Consider the following 15283-nt stretch of genomic DNA (forward strand, 5'->3'; position numbering starts at 1 on the left):
TCACCAGAGTCCCACATAAGAAGAGTAAATGAGACAAACTGTGTTCTGGCAGGCATCAGAATAACTTTCTCAAGTTTATGAGTAAGGAAATACATATCAAGATGTTCATGTCACACATAAAGCTAAACTTCAATTGTACTTCTCAGGTTTGGTCACCTCACCTAAAGTAGCACAGAGCTAATTGAAAAGGTTCAGAGGAGTGCATTAGAAATGGTACCAGAATTAAGAGAGTAAGTTACAGGGAAGGGCTAATGGGTTTAGATTTGCCTATCTCAGAACAGAAAAGAGTTACAGATGACCTGATCATAACCTTTGAGTTTTTCAAAATAGATTGGTGATAGGACAGTGAAGAGTTCTTCAAGAGATGTAAGGATAGAGTACACAGTAGACATAACATGAAATTAAGCAATTAAGTTGTTGATAATGATGTAATGAAGTACTATTTTACTAATGAAAGTGGTGGATGTATGGAATAGAATCCCTGATAACATGAATTTTAAGTTGTTTGGGAGTTGGAATGTTCAGTAGAAGGCCACCCCCCATGAGAGTCTCTGCCATGATGTCAATAGCTTTCTGTAGAGCACCCACCATCTGCGCTACCAGAACCAGATCTGGTCTCCAAATCTTACCCCCACACCCAGTTCCTTAACCCTTGTAATCCCTTCATTGATCACAAGGTTAAAAAGGATTGGTGATAGGGGATCACCCTGCTTAACTTCATGAGTAATTTTTGTTTCGCCTGTCATCTTGCCACTGCCTTCTGCAATGTGGCCTGCTCGATAGTTCTGTGGTTAACACTATCGAATGCTTTGGCCATGACAAGGAATGCCAGGTGCATAGCATGGGACTGTGCATGTGTAAGAGCCAACGAACACATCCAAGATCGTGAGGTTCTCAAGGCATCTGTCCACAGGGACAAATGCCTTTTGAGCTTCATCGATCTGGACGAGGCTTGAGATGCAGCTTCTCAGAATTTTATGGAGCAGATGGACTACAGTGCACGAGATGGTGATTGTCCTGTAGTCCTTGGGCTGTATAGGATTTGGTACCTTAGGTATCAGTACTGTCCTGTTTGCATTGAGTGATTCAGGCAGTGTAGAGGTGGAGATCCACAGTTAATTTGGAGCAAACGGATGACTTCTTAAGAGGAAAAATTTCCAAAGTGAGAACCCACTTGATTTTAGGGAAAGGACATGTGTCACAAACCTCATAGATTTTTGTGAAAGCATAAACTCTCCTGGACAAAAGGGAAGGATGGGTAAATTGTTTATATCTTGACTTGCCTCTGTATTACATGGGAGGCTGATTAAGAAGCTGGAATACTATGCAGGAAAAGGAAGAAGTTTATCTTAGTGGAAGGGAATTGAGGACATATATCAGAGGAGCCTTTCCTAGTTGGATGGAGGTCACCAGGGTAGAGCCCCAGGGTTCTACTTTGGGACCCATATTGTCTTCTTGATCTGTGTGTAGATGACTTACCTGAAGCTGTAGTCTCTCATGTGAATATGTTTGCAGATGTTGGAAAGGTCATGATGGAAGTGAAAAGTGAGGAAGTTTGGTCTGATACATGGTTGATGGGACAGAGTGAAAGGTCTTATTTTATTTTATATTCATTATACTTTGTCGCTGTCTCCCGCGTCAGCGAGGTAGCGCAAGGAAACAGACGAAAGAATGGCGCAACCCACCCACATACGCTTGTATATACATACACGTCCACATACGCAAATATACATACCTATACATCTCAACGTATACATATATATACACACACAGACATGTACATATATTTCTTTCTTTCTTTTAAACTATTCGCCATTTCCCGCATTAGCGAGGTAGCGTTAAGAACAGAGGACTGGGCCTTTTTTGGAATATCCTCACCTGGCCCCCTCTGTTCCTTCTTTTGGAAAAAAGAAAAAAAAAACAAAAAAAAAAACGAGGGGAGGATTTCCAGCCCTCCGCTCCCTTCCCTTTTAGTCACCTTATACGACACGCAGGGAATACGTGGGAAGTATTCTTTCTCCCCTATCCCCAGGGATAATGTACATATATACACATGTATATAATTCATACCGTCTGCCCTTATTCATTCTTGTTGCCACCCCGCCACACATGAAATGACAACCCCTGCATGTGCGTGAGGTAGCACTAGGAAAAGACAACAAAGGCCACATTTATTCACACTCAGTCTCTAGCTGTCATGTATAATGCACCAAAACCACAGTTCCCTCTCCACATCCAGGCCCCACAAAACTTTCCATGGTTTACCCTAGATGCTTCACATGCCCTGGTTCAATCCATTGACAGCATGTTGACCCCGGTATACCACATCATTCCAATTCACTCTATTCCTTGCACGCCTTTCACCCTCCTGCATGTTCAGGCCCCGATCACTCAAAATCTTTTTCACTCCATCTTTCCACCTCCAGTTTGGTCTCCTACTTCTCCTTGTTCCCTCCACCTCTGACACATATATCCTCTTTGTCAATCTTTCCTCACTCATTCTCTTCATGTGACCAAACCATTTCAAAACACCCTCTTCTGCTCTCTCAACCACACTCTTTCTATTACCACACATCTCTCTTGCCGTTTCATTACTTACTCGATCAAAGCACCTTACACCACATATTGTCCTCAAACATCTCGTTTCCAGCACATCCACCCTCCTCTGCACCCCCACGCTTCACAACCATATAACATTGTTAGAACCACTATTCCTTTAAACATACCCATTTTTGCTTTCCAAGATAACGTTCTCACCTTCCACACATTTTTCAACGCTCCCAGAACTTTCGCCCCCTTCCCCACCATATGATTCTCTTCCGCTTCCATGGTTCCATCCATTGTTAAATCCACTCCCAGATATCTAAAACACTTCACATCCTCTAGTTTTTCTCCATTCAAACTTACCTCCCAATTGACTTGTCCCTCAACCCTACTGTACCTAATAACCATGCTCTTATTCACATTTACTCTCAGCTTTCTTCCTTCACACACTTTACACAAACTCAGTCACCAGCTTCTGCAGTTTCTCACCCGAATCAGCCACCAGTGCTGTATCATCAGCAAACAACAACTGACTCACTTCCCAAGCTCTCTCATCCACAACAGACTGCATACTTAGATGATTATTATCTAGCTGGAAATAAACTTCGGGATTTTTTTGTGTAAGAAGGACTAAGGAGTTGATATCATCCCTAACCTGTCATTAAAGTTCCACATTAGAAGAATAGTTAAGGAGACAAATTATCTTCTGCCAAATATTAGAATAGATTTCAAGTATTTTGATAAGGAAATATTTACCAAACTGTTCTTATCCTTCTTAGGACCAGAAAATATGATGTGCTTCTCAAGTTAGGTCACTGCACTCAAGAAACACAAAGACCTGATAGAGAAGATCCAGTGCAAAACAGCAAAGATAAACAGAATTAAGAGAGCTGAATTTTGGGAAAAGGCTTGAGGCTTTAGATTTGCCCGCCATGGAAGAGAGAATATTGGGTAGGTGGGTGGGGGATGGGGGGGAATCTGATCTCAGCATTTAAACTTTTAAAACAGAGTGATGATGTAATCATTGAACAGTTCTTTGAGAGATGTAAGGACATAACAACTAGTGAACATTATGTGAAATTAAACAAGAAGCTTGTTGGAAAAGGTGCAAAGAAATGCTTTTATTGTACAAGAGTGGTGGATGATTGGACTAAGATGACTGGGGACATGGTTGATGCAGATGGCGTACATAAATGTAAGAAGCTATTTGATTGTAGAGAATGTTCAAGAGATGGATCCCCTACAAGTGTAAAACTTCTTCCCCGTACAGTCGAAATAGGTATTTACACACCCTTAATTTCCAGGTTAGCATAGACTAGGAAATGGAGTTGAGTAGCCAGCAACTTGGGCATTGTGATGAGAGGTTTTGTAAGATTTATAGTGAAGAATTGGGAAAATAGGTACTTTTAGCCCTTCATGAAGAGGGAAGATTGGTTTAATAAATGATGCCAGAAAGCAAACGTATGTTAAATGCTCCAACATCCTTCAGGCTCTCCCCCCAAAAAAAACACACTCCATGTTTGGGCCATTCTTAGGAAAATATGCAAATTATGCATAGGTTTGACCATTAATGTTTAGTTTTGGATGTGATATTGTAGTTACTGTTGTAAAATACTTTATTCTTTTTAACATATGAACTTGGCTTTTTTTTCAGGTTGTAGTTTATAAGGGGTCACCTCAGGTGCGTCGAATTGTGCAAAGTCAGATGCGAGCCACAAAGTTGAATGTCCTTCTTACTACTTATGAATACATCATTAAAGATAAAGCAGTGCTCTCCAAACTGCGATGGAAGTACATGATCATTGATGAGGGTCACCGAATGAAGAACCATCACTGTAAATTGACTCAGGTAAACACTGATTTTGTTTTTATATGAGTTCAACAGTTCTGTTATTTCTCTCCTCTCCTGTCTGTTCCATTTACATGATCGAGAAGAAGGGAATAGAATAGTTTAGGAATGTTCTGGAGGTAAAGTTTGAGGTTAGTGCGAGAGTGAGCAAAGTTTTGCTGAAGAAGGAGTTGTAGGATTGTGTGAAAGTTTATTGAAGTGAGCTCCAGACTGATGTAGTTCAGATTGACACTGGATTAGGAGAGTTGGTTGATTGTTAGTGCTTAAGCACTTGGTAGCAAGAGGAGTGAGGGAGAGAGAGAGAGAGAAGTATTTTGGGAAGAAAAGTATTGGGGCATCAGCAGTCTTGGTATGAGGGCTCATGTGTTAGTAATGAGTGATTTGAATGCAACAGCTGTTGATATGGTAGTTAAGAGTTCAGTTGGAGGGCACAGGGTACCCATTTTGTCATGTGATGACTTCAGCAGGTTCATAAGGTTTATCTCAAGATGGCTGGAGTAGCCTAGGGGTTGATAGTGCCGCACCTCTTGCATAATCATTATCGTACAGTCTTGACTTAACAATTTTCACTCCATAACACTTAACCCTTTTAGTGCTCTGGACTTCAGTCTTGGCTAAGATGCTGGATGCTGTGGGCTTCAATCTTCAACTTGATTTCTCACCATAAGATGAATCTATGAGTATTGCAAGCTCTTTTGGCTGGTCTTACATGGCAGCTCAAAGGATTGGTTGTGAAACTGCTTAGAGGCCTCAGTCACCCTTTAGTAAGCAGTGGGAAGGGTTGTGCTCCTTTCAGAGAATTTCCATCAGGGTATGGTACATCCATAGTGCCTGGTGCGTTGGCCTGCCCCATTTGTCCACCTTGTGGGGTGGGGCGAAACGCACAAAGAGTAAGGAGAGTGTTGGATTAGTTAGTTTGTCAGATGAGGGAGAAAACCTCTCATTCTGATTCATCTGAAGAGGCAGGTGAAGTGGAAATATACGATGTTGGGGAGAGTGTCAAAGACATATTGTGAGAATGGGGTTTGGGCTTTGTCCTGGCCCAACAAATTCACATGTTGGTTCACACATGCTCGTGTGGTCAGAAGGCAGTGATTATGGCGTAATGTATATCCTTGTAACCATGATTGTGAAATAATTTATTGAAAATTAGAAAATTATGTTTTGATAATTTTTTGTCCTGCTTTGTGAATTGGAAAAGATAGCATTTCTTTAGCACACTGAGGATAGGAAAAAATATTTGTGCATGAAAAGGGTAAAAAATACCATTTTGACATTCATCGTCGTCTCACATAAACCTGTCTAATATGTACTTACATTTTTCTTCCTCCTACATCCATCATCTATTTTGCTCATATTTTACTCAACCTTATGAGCTTGTAATTCATCATACATTGTTGTAGGTAGGCTGTTTTTATATAAGGCCACATGGACATTTTCTGGGAACCATTTGCTAAAGATGGGGCCCCATGCCCCAACCCTATAGGTTAGCAAAAGGACAGAGATGCTCACCTTTTTCATGTGAACTTGCTATTGTTTTTATGTTTCTGTGGAAGTGGTCTTGCTTACCGAGTATATAATGAAAAGTCTTTTATTACAGACACTGAACACATTCTACAATGCACCTCATCGCCTGCTGCTGACGGGTACACCTTTACAGAACAAGTTGCCAGAGCTATGGGCCTTGCTTAACTTCCTACTGCCATCAATATTTAAATCATGTTCCACTTTTGAGCAGTGGTTCAATGCACCATTTGCAACCACTGGTGAAAAGGTACTGTAGTATCAGTGATTCATTATTTTTTATACTTATCATAAAGGATGTCCAGTCCAGTTCAGTTAGAGTGTCTGTATATATATGTTTTTTTTTATTGGAGCATGTTTTGTCCTTGCCATGTTGATCAGTATAAGAAAAGATATATTTTGATTGCTTTTAGATTTAATCAAGGTGAGAAAAAGGTTTCATAAGTAGTTTCATGAATCCTTCTTATCTTGGTTACAATATACAAACATTCAAAATATAAGTTTCTTTTTTTTATAGTGACCACCATGGCATGGACAAAAAATACCCCAATAGAAAAAATATATACCGACACTCTAACTGCACTGGATTGGACATCCTTCATGAATACCTTGTCTTAACAGAGGGACATAAACAAGTGTGTGAACAAGAAAGATGGTAAGCAGGCATTATTGGACTATGTACTAATTGATTGACATGAAAAAGAGAGACTTGGATGTGAATGTTCTGAGAGGGGCAGATGGTGGGATGTCTGATCATAACCTGATGGAGATGGGGTGAAAATTTGTGTGGGTTTTTGGAAAAGAGGAAACAAAGAGAGTGGTGAAAGTAAGTGAGCTTAGACTCTGCACAGTGAAATGTTACATTTGGAGAATATACCATTGAGGGGCTCCTGCACACTGACAACCTTCCCTTACTTTTAGTAAATAGGCTTCAGGAACTGAAGACTTTTTTGATCTTGAAAAACAAGGCAGGCCTCTGAGTTACTGCAGCAGTTGTTTGCATTTCTTCGTTTCAAGGATGTCGTAATTGAGATATGAAACTGGATAAATTAATGGGTAAAGTCCTGCATGGTGTATAGGGTAAAGATTGGATATAGTTCTGTGACAACTTTTTAAGATCATCTCACCAAGGTATATATTGCATACTTTAACATATCCCAGGTGGAACTGAACGAAGAAGAAACTATCTTGATCATTCGACGTCTGCATAAAGTTCTGAGGCCATTTTTACTGCGGCGTCTCAAAAAGGAAGTGGAGGCCCAGTTACCTGAGAAGGTGAGGTTTCATAAGATTGATTTATATTTTTTTAGTTTGCTATAGTATCAGTTTTAATATTTGGTAAATATTGCCACATCTTACTTTCTGTGTCCACTAAAAAATTTGCAGTTACACGAACATTGCATACATACTGTGTAATTGTTGGTGAACGTTAGGCATCGTGTAAATGGTATGTGAGTAGCCACACAAGGTAGACCACATGCTCCATTTATCTGCATCTCTGATGCCTCACCCCTTAACAGGCTCCTGGCAGAGGGCAACTGTAGTGCAGTGTTTGCTGAGGCTTCTGCATAATGTTTTAATGACTACTTTTATCTAATGCTTCTTACAATTACTTCTACCTATTATTTCTACCCAATGCTCCTGCCTAAATGTTCCCATTTGCTACTTCTATCTACTGTTCCTACCATTTTGCCAGAAGGCAGGGCTAGCACCTAGTGCTCACTGTAGGAAAATTTAGGGTTATGAAGAATGAGCTGTGTGAGGTAAATGTTGTCAAATATGAAATATGACAGGGAGAGATTGTATGTTTGTGGACAGAACAGAATGGCAGTAATCCACATGTTAATGAGGCAGAAAGAAAAGACAGCTTCCTGGGTCGGAGGAGTGCAACTTGACAACCACTGAAGTGCTGGCTCACTAAGCAGATGTTGATAACCCTCCCTATACCCAGGCAGGTAGTACTGGAAAAATACCTCCTTGGTTGTTGGCTGCTTACCAACTTCTACCCACCATGTACTCAGTCAGTATTCATTGTCTATGTCTATGTCTCTGATGCCTGTTCCCTCTGGGAGCTCCCATCAAGGGTTGGCCATGGCATTGTCTGTATATTTACATCAATCTGTGGATAATAGGAGGCGATAGTTTTGGTGCATTACCTATGACAGCTAGATAATGGATGTAAGTGAATGAGGCCTTTCTTCATCTGTTCCTGGGACTACCTCTGATATAGGAAGAAATATTATATATGAATGTATTATTATTATTTCTCACATACATCCTTCAAAGCAAGCATCTGATTTGTATGTAGCATTTATGGATCAGGAGAAGGCATATGATTGGGTTTATTGAGATGCTTTGTGGAAGGTTTTGAGAGTATATGGTGTAGGAGATAAGTTGCTAGAAGCAGTGAAAAGTTTTTACCAAGGATGTAAGGCATATGTATGAGTAGGAAGAGAGGAAAGTGATTGATTCTTGGTGAATGTCAGTTTGCAGCAGAGGTGCATGATGTTTCCATTGGTGTTTGATTTGGTTATAGATGGGGTGGTTAGGGAAGTGAATGCACAGGTTTTGGAGAGGGGGCATGTATGCAGTCTGTTGTCTTGAGAGGGCTTGGGAAGTGAGTCAGTTGTTGTTCGCTGATTATACAGAGCTGGTGGCTGATTCGGGTGAGAAACTGCAAAGGTTGGTGACTCCGTTTGGTAAAGTGTGTGAAAGGGGAAGTTAAGAGTAAATGTGAATAAGAGCAAGGTTATTAGGTTCAGTAGGGTTGAGGGTTAAGTTAATTGGGAGGTATGTGTAAATGGAGAAAAACTGGAGGAATTGAAAAGTTTCAGATATCTGTGAGTGGACTTAGCAGTGGATGGAACCCTGGAAGCGGAAGTGAGTCACTAGGTGGGGGAGGGGACAAAGGTTCTGGGAGCGTTGAAGAATGTATGGAAGGCGAGAATGTTATCTTGGAGAGCAGAAATGTGTTTGCTTGAAGGAATTGTGTTTCCAACAATGTTATATGGTTGTGAGGCATGGGCTATTGATAGGATTGTGCGGAGGAGAGTGGATATGTTGGAAATGAAATGTTTGGGGACAGTGTGTGGTGTGAGGTGGTTTGATCGAGTAAGTAATGAAAGGGTAAGAGGGATGTCTGGTAATAAAAAGATTGTGGTTCATAGAGCAGAAAAGGGTGTGTTGAAATGGTTTGGACACATGGATAGAATGAGAGAAAAGATTGACAAAGAGGAGGTGCCCTGGTTCAGTCTGTTGACAGCTTATCGACCCTGGTATACCACATTGTTGCAATTCACTCCTTTCCTTGCATGCCTTTTACCCTCCTGTATGTTCAGGCCTCAATGGCTCAAAATTGTTTTCACTCCATCTCTCCACCTCCAGTTTGGTCTGCTGCTTCTTGTTCCCTCCACCTCTGACACACATATCCTCTTGGTCAATCTTTCCTCACTCATTGTATCCATATGACTAAACCATTTCAACACACCCTCTTCTGCTCTCTCAACCAAACTTTTCTTATTACCACACATCTCTCTTACACTTTCATTACTTACCCAATCGAACCACCTCACACAACATATTGTCCTCAGACATTTCATTTCCAACACATTTTCCCTCCTCCACACAATCCTATCTATAGCCCATGCCTCACAACCATATAACATGTGCTAAAAGGGGTAGCTAGAGAAATGTCTGATCACTACCTTGTGGAGACAAAGGTGAAGATTTGTTGAGGTTTCCTGAAAAGAAGAGAGAATATTGGGGAGAAGAGAGTGGGGAGAGTAAGTGAGCTTGGAAAGGGAGACTTGTGTGAGGAAGTACTAGGAGAGATGAGTGCAGAATGGAAATATGAGAGCAAATGATGTAAGGGGAGTGGGGGATGGAATGGGATGTATTTAGGGAAGCAGTGATGCCTTGCACAAAAGATGCCTGTGGTATGAGAAAGGTGGGAGTTAGGCAGGTTAGAAAGGGTAGCGAGTGGTGGGATGAAGAAGTAAGATTGTTAGTGGAAGAAAAGAGAGGTGTTTGGATGATTTTTGCAGGGAAGTAGTGTGAATGACTGGAAGATGTATAAACGAAAGAGGCAGGAGCTCAACAGAAAGGTGCAAGAGGTGAAAAAGAGGGCAAATGAGAGTTGGAGTGAGAGAGTAGCGTTAAATTTTAGGGAGAATAAAATGATGTAAAGGGGAAGAGTGGTTTGGAAATGTCATGGGAGTAAAGTCAGGGGTTAGTGAGAGGACAAGAGCAAGGGAAGGAGAAGCACTATTCATGAAACAGGAGTGGTGGGAGTATGTGATAGAGTGTAAGAAAGTAAATTCTAGATTGATATGGGTAAAACTGAAAGTTGATGGAGAGAGATGGATGATTATTGGTGCATATGCACCTGGGCATGAGAAGAAAGATCATGAGAGGCAAGTGTTTTGGAGCAGCTGAATGAGTGTGTTAGTGGTTTTGATGCACAAGACCGGGTTATAGTGATGGGTGATTTGAATGCAAAGGTGAGTAATGTGGCAGTTGAGGGAATAATTGGTTTACATGGAGTGTTCAGTGTTGTAAATGGAAATGGTGAAGAGCTTGTGGATTTATGTGCTGAAAAAGGACTGGTGATTGGGAACAACTGGTTTAAAAGAGACATACATAAGTACACGTATTTAAGTAGGATAGATGGCAAGAGAGCGTTATTGGATCACGTGTTAATTGATAGGCGTGCGAAAGAGAGACTTTTGGATGTTAATATGCTGAGAGGTGCAACTGGAGGGATGTCTGATCATTATATTGTGGAGGCGAAGGTGAAGATTTGTAGAGGTTTTCAGAAAAGAAGAGAGAATGTTGGGGTGAAGAGAGTGGTGAGAGTAAGTGAGCTTGGGAAGGAGACTTGTGTGAGGAAGTACCAGGAGAGACTGAGTACAGAATGGAAAAAGGTGAGAACAAAGGAGGTAAGGGGAGTGGGGGAGGCATGGGATGTATTTAGGTAAGCGGTGATGGCTTGCGCAAAAGATGCTTGTGGCATGAGAAGCGTGGGAGGTGGGCAGATTAGAAAGGGTAGTGAGTGGTGGGATGAAGAAGTAAGATTATTAGTGAAAGAGAAGAGAGAGGCATTTGGACGATTTTTGCAGGGAAAAATGCAAATGAGTGGGAGATGTATAAAAGAAAGAGGCAGGAGGTCAAGAGAAAGGTGCAAGAGGTGAAAAAGAGGGCAAATGAGAGTTGGGGTGAGAGATTATCATTAAATTTTAGGTTGAATAAAAAGATGTTCTGGAAGGAGGTAAATAAAGTGCGTAAGACAAGGGAGCAAATGGGAACTTCAGTAAAGGGGGCTAATGGGGAGGTGATAACAAGTAGTGGTGATGTCAGAAGGAGATGGAGTGAGTATTTTGAAGGTTTGTTGAATGTGTTTGATGATAGAGTGGCAGATATAGGGTGTTTTGGTCGAGGTTGTATGCAGAGTGAGAGGGTTAGGGAAAATGATTTGGTAAACAGAGAAGAGGTAGTAAAAGCTTTGCGGAAGATGAAAGCCGGCCAGACAGTGGGTTTGGATGGTATTGCAGTGGAATTTATTAAAAAAGGGGGTGACTGTATTGTTGACTGGTTGGTGAGGTTATTTAATGTATGTATGATTCATGGTGAGGTGCCTGAGGATTGGCAGATTGCTTGCATAGTGCCATTGTACAGAGGCAAAGGGGATAAGAGTGAGTGCTCAAATTACAGAGGTATAAGTTTGTTGAGTATTCCTGGAAAATTATATGGGAGGGTATTGATTGAGAGGGTGAAGGCATGTACAGAGCATCAGATTGGGGAAGAGTAGTGTGATTTCAGAAGTGGTAGATGATGTGTGGATCAGGTGTTTGCTTTGAAGAATGTATGTGAGAAATACTTAGAAGAGCAAATGGATTTGTATGTAGCATTTATGGATCTGGAGAAGGCATATGATAGAGTTGATGGAGATGCTCTGTGGATGGTACTAAGAATATATGGTGTGGGAGGCAAGTTGTTAGAAGCATTGAAAAGTTTTTATCAAGGCTGTAAGGCATGTGTATGTGTAGGAAGAGAGGAAAGTGATTGGTTCTCAGTAAATGTAGGTTTGCGGCAGGGGTGTGTGATGTCTCCATAGTTGTTTAATTTGTTTATGGATGGGGTTGTTAGGGAGGTGAATGCAAGAGTTTTGGAAAGAGGGGCAAGTATGCAGTCTGTTGGGGATGTGAGAGCTTGGGAAGTGAGTCAGTTGTTGTTCGCTGATGATACAGCACTGGTGGCTGATTCATGTGAGAAACTGCAGAAGCTTGTGACTGAGTTTGGTAAGGTGTGTGAAAGAAGAAAGTTGAGAGTAAATGTGAATAAGAGCCAGGTTATTACCTACAGTAGGGTTGAGGGACAAGTCAATCGGGAGGTAAGTTTGAATGGAGAAAAACTGGAGGAAGTGAAGTGTTTTAGATATCTGGGAGTGGATTTGGCAGTTGATAGAACCATGGAAGCGGAAGTGAATCATAGGGTGGGGGAGGGGGCGAAGGTTCTGGGAGCGTTGAAGAATGTGTGGAAGTCAGGAACATTATCTCGGAAAGGAAAAATGGATATTTTTGAAGGAATAGTTGTTCCAACAATGTTGTATAGTTCTGAGGCATGGGCTATGGATAGAGTTGTGTGGAGGAGGGTGAATGTGCTGGAAATGAGATGTTTGAGGACAATATGTGGTGTGAGGTGGTTTGATCGAGTAAGTAATAATGGGGTAAGAGAGATGTGTGGTTGAGAGGGCAGAAGAGGGTGTTTTGAAATGGTTTGGTCACATGGAGATAATGAGTGAGGAAAGATTGACAAAGAGGATATATATGTCAGAGGTGGAGGGAACGAGGAGAAGTGGGAGACCAAATTGGAGATGGAAAGATGGAGTGAAAAAGATTTTGAGTGATCGGGGCCTGAACATGCAGGAGGGTGAAAGGCATGCAAGGAATAGAGTGAATTGGAACGATGTGGTATACCGGGGTGGACGTGCTGTCAATGGATTAAACCAGGGCATGTGAAGCGTCTGGGGTAAACCATGGAAAGTTCTGTGGGGCCTGGATGTGGAAAGGGAGCTGTGGTTTTAGTGCTTTATTACATGACAGCTAGAGAGTGAGTGTTAACGAATGTGGCCTTTGTTGTCTTTTCCTGGCGCTACCTCGCACACATGAGGGGGGAGGCGGTTGTTATTTTCCATGTGTGGCAGGGTGGCGATGGGAATGAATAAAGGCAGACAGTATGAATTATGCACATATGTATATATGTATATGTCTGTGTGTGTATATATATGTATACATTGAGATGTATAGGTATGTATATTTGCGTGTGTGGACGTGTATGTATATACATGTGTAGGGGGGTGTGTTGGGCCATTCTTTCGTCTGTTTCCTTGCGCTACCTTGCTAACGAGGGAGACAGCGACAAAGCAGAATAAATGAATAAATAAAATGACCTTTTGGAAGGAGGTAAATAAAGTGCATAAGACAAGAGAACAAATGGGAACATCGGTGAAGGGGGCTAATGGGGAGGTAATAACAAGTAGTGGTGAAGTGAGAAGGAGATGGCGTGAGTATTTTGAAGGTTTGTTGAATTTGTTTGATGATATAGTGGCAGTGGCAGATTATTTTTTTTTTAATTTTTATTTTGCTTTGTCGCTGTCTCCCGCGTTTGCGAGGTAGCACAAGGAAACAGACGAAAGAAATGGCCCAACCCACCCCCATACACAATGTATATACATACATGTCCACACATGCAAATATACATACCTATACATCTCAATGTACACATATATATACACACACAAGACACATACATATATACCCATGCACACAATTCACACTGTCTGCCTTTATTCATTCCCATCGCCACCTCGCCACACATGGCAGATATAGGATGTTATAGTCGAGGTGGTGTGCGAAGTGAGATGGTCAGAGAGAATGGTTTGGTAAACAGAGAAGAGGTAGTGAAAGCTTTGTGGAAGATGAAAGCTGGCAAGATGGCAGATTTGGATGGTATTGCAGTGGAATTTATTCAAAAGGGGGGTGACTGTGTTGTTGCCGGGTTGGTAAGGATATTTGATGTGTGTATGGTTCATGGTGAAGTGCCAGAGGATTGGTGGAATGCATGCATTGTGCCATTGTACAAAGGCAAAGGGGATAAAGATAAATGTTCAAATTACAAAGGTATTTGGGAGGGTATTGATTGAGAGGGTGAATGCATGTACACAGCATCAGATTTGAGAAGAGTAGTGTGGCTTCAGTAGTGGTAGAGGATGTGAGGATCAGGTGTTTGCTTTGAAGAATGTATGTGAGAAATACTTAGAAATACAGGTGGACTTGTATGTGGCACTTATGGATCTGGAGAAGGCGTATGATGGAGTTGATAGAGATACTCTGTGGAAGGTATTAAGTGTATATGGTGTGGGAGGTAAGCTGCCAGAAGCAGTGAAAAGTTTCTATTAAGGATGTACGGCATGTGTATGAGTAGGAAGAGAGGAAAGTGATTGGCTCCCAGTGAATATCGGTTTGGGGCAGGGGTGCGTGATGTCTCCATGGTTGTTTAATTTGTTTATAGATTGAGTTGTTAGGGAGGTGAATGCAAGAGTTTTGGAGAGAGGGGCAAGTATGTAGTCTGTTGTGGATGAGAGGGCTTGGGGAGTGAGTCAGTTGTTGTTCGCTGATGATACAGTGCTGGTAGCTGATTCGAGTGAGAAACTGCAGGTTATGAGCGATCGGGGCCTGAACATACAGGAGGGTGAAAGGCGTGCAAGGAATAGATTGAATTGGAACGAATTGGTATACCAGTGTCGATGTGCTGTCAATGGATTGAACCAGGGCATGTGAAGCGTCTGGGGTAAACCATGGAAAGTTTTGTGGGGCCTGGATGTGGAAAGGGAGCTGTGGTTTCAGTGCATTACACATGACAGCTAGAGACTGAGTGTGAACGAATGTGGCCTCTGTTGTCTTTTCCTAGCGCTACCTCCACGCTCGAGGGGGGGAGGGGATACCATTTCATATGTGGCGGGGTTGCAATTTGAATGAATGAAGGCAGCAAGTATGAATATGTACATGTGTATATATATGTATATGTCTCTGTATGTATGTATACGTTGAAATGTTTAGGTATGTATATGTGCATATGTGGGCATTTATGTATATACATGTGTATGTGGGTGGGTTGGGCCATTCTTTCGTCTGTTTCCTAGCGCTACCTTGCTAACGCTGGAGGCAGCAACTAAGTGTAAGAAATATAATAAAATATGTAATAAGGTAGATGTAGTGTTATTATGCAAATAGTATTAGAGGAACTTGAAATGTAAGGGGTCATGTATTTAGAGATTTGCTAGATTTTGAGATGCATTTGCAATCATGA

At 41.6% G+C, this 15283-nt stretch overlaps 1 protein-coding gene across 5 annotated transcripts in view; it reads left to right on the plus strand.

Annotated features, from left to right (window-relative positions):
• Positions 1 to 15283, plus strand: part of brm (ATP-dependent helicase brm) — a 146754-nt gene that overhangs the window by 70873 nt on the left and 60598 nt on the right. For all 5 annotated transcript variants that reach the window (XM_071656513.1, XM_071656514.1, XM_071656510.1 and 2 more), the window contains exons 11-13: positions 4199 to 4393; positions 5994 to 6167; positions 7079 to 7192. In XM_071656513.1, coding sequence (XP_071512614.1) covers positions 4199 to 4393; positions 5994 to 6167; positions 7079 to 7192 — 483 coding nt within the window. The remainder of the gene's footprint in view (positions 1 to 4198; positions 4394 to 5993; positions 6168 to 7078; positions 7193 to 15283) is intronic.

Source organism: Panulirus ornatus, chromosome 63, assembly GCF_036320965.1.
Source record: "Panulirus ornatus isolate Po-2019 chromosome 63, ASM3632096v1, whole genome shotgun sequence".
In the NCBI taxonomy this organism is placed as follows: Eukaryota; Metazoa; Arthropoda; class Malacostraca; order Decapoda; family Palinuridae; genus Panulirus; species Panulirus ornatus.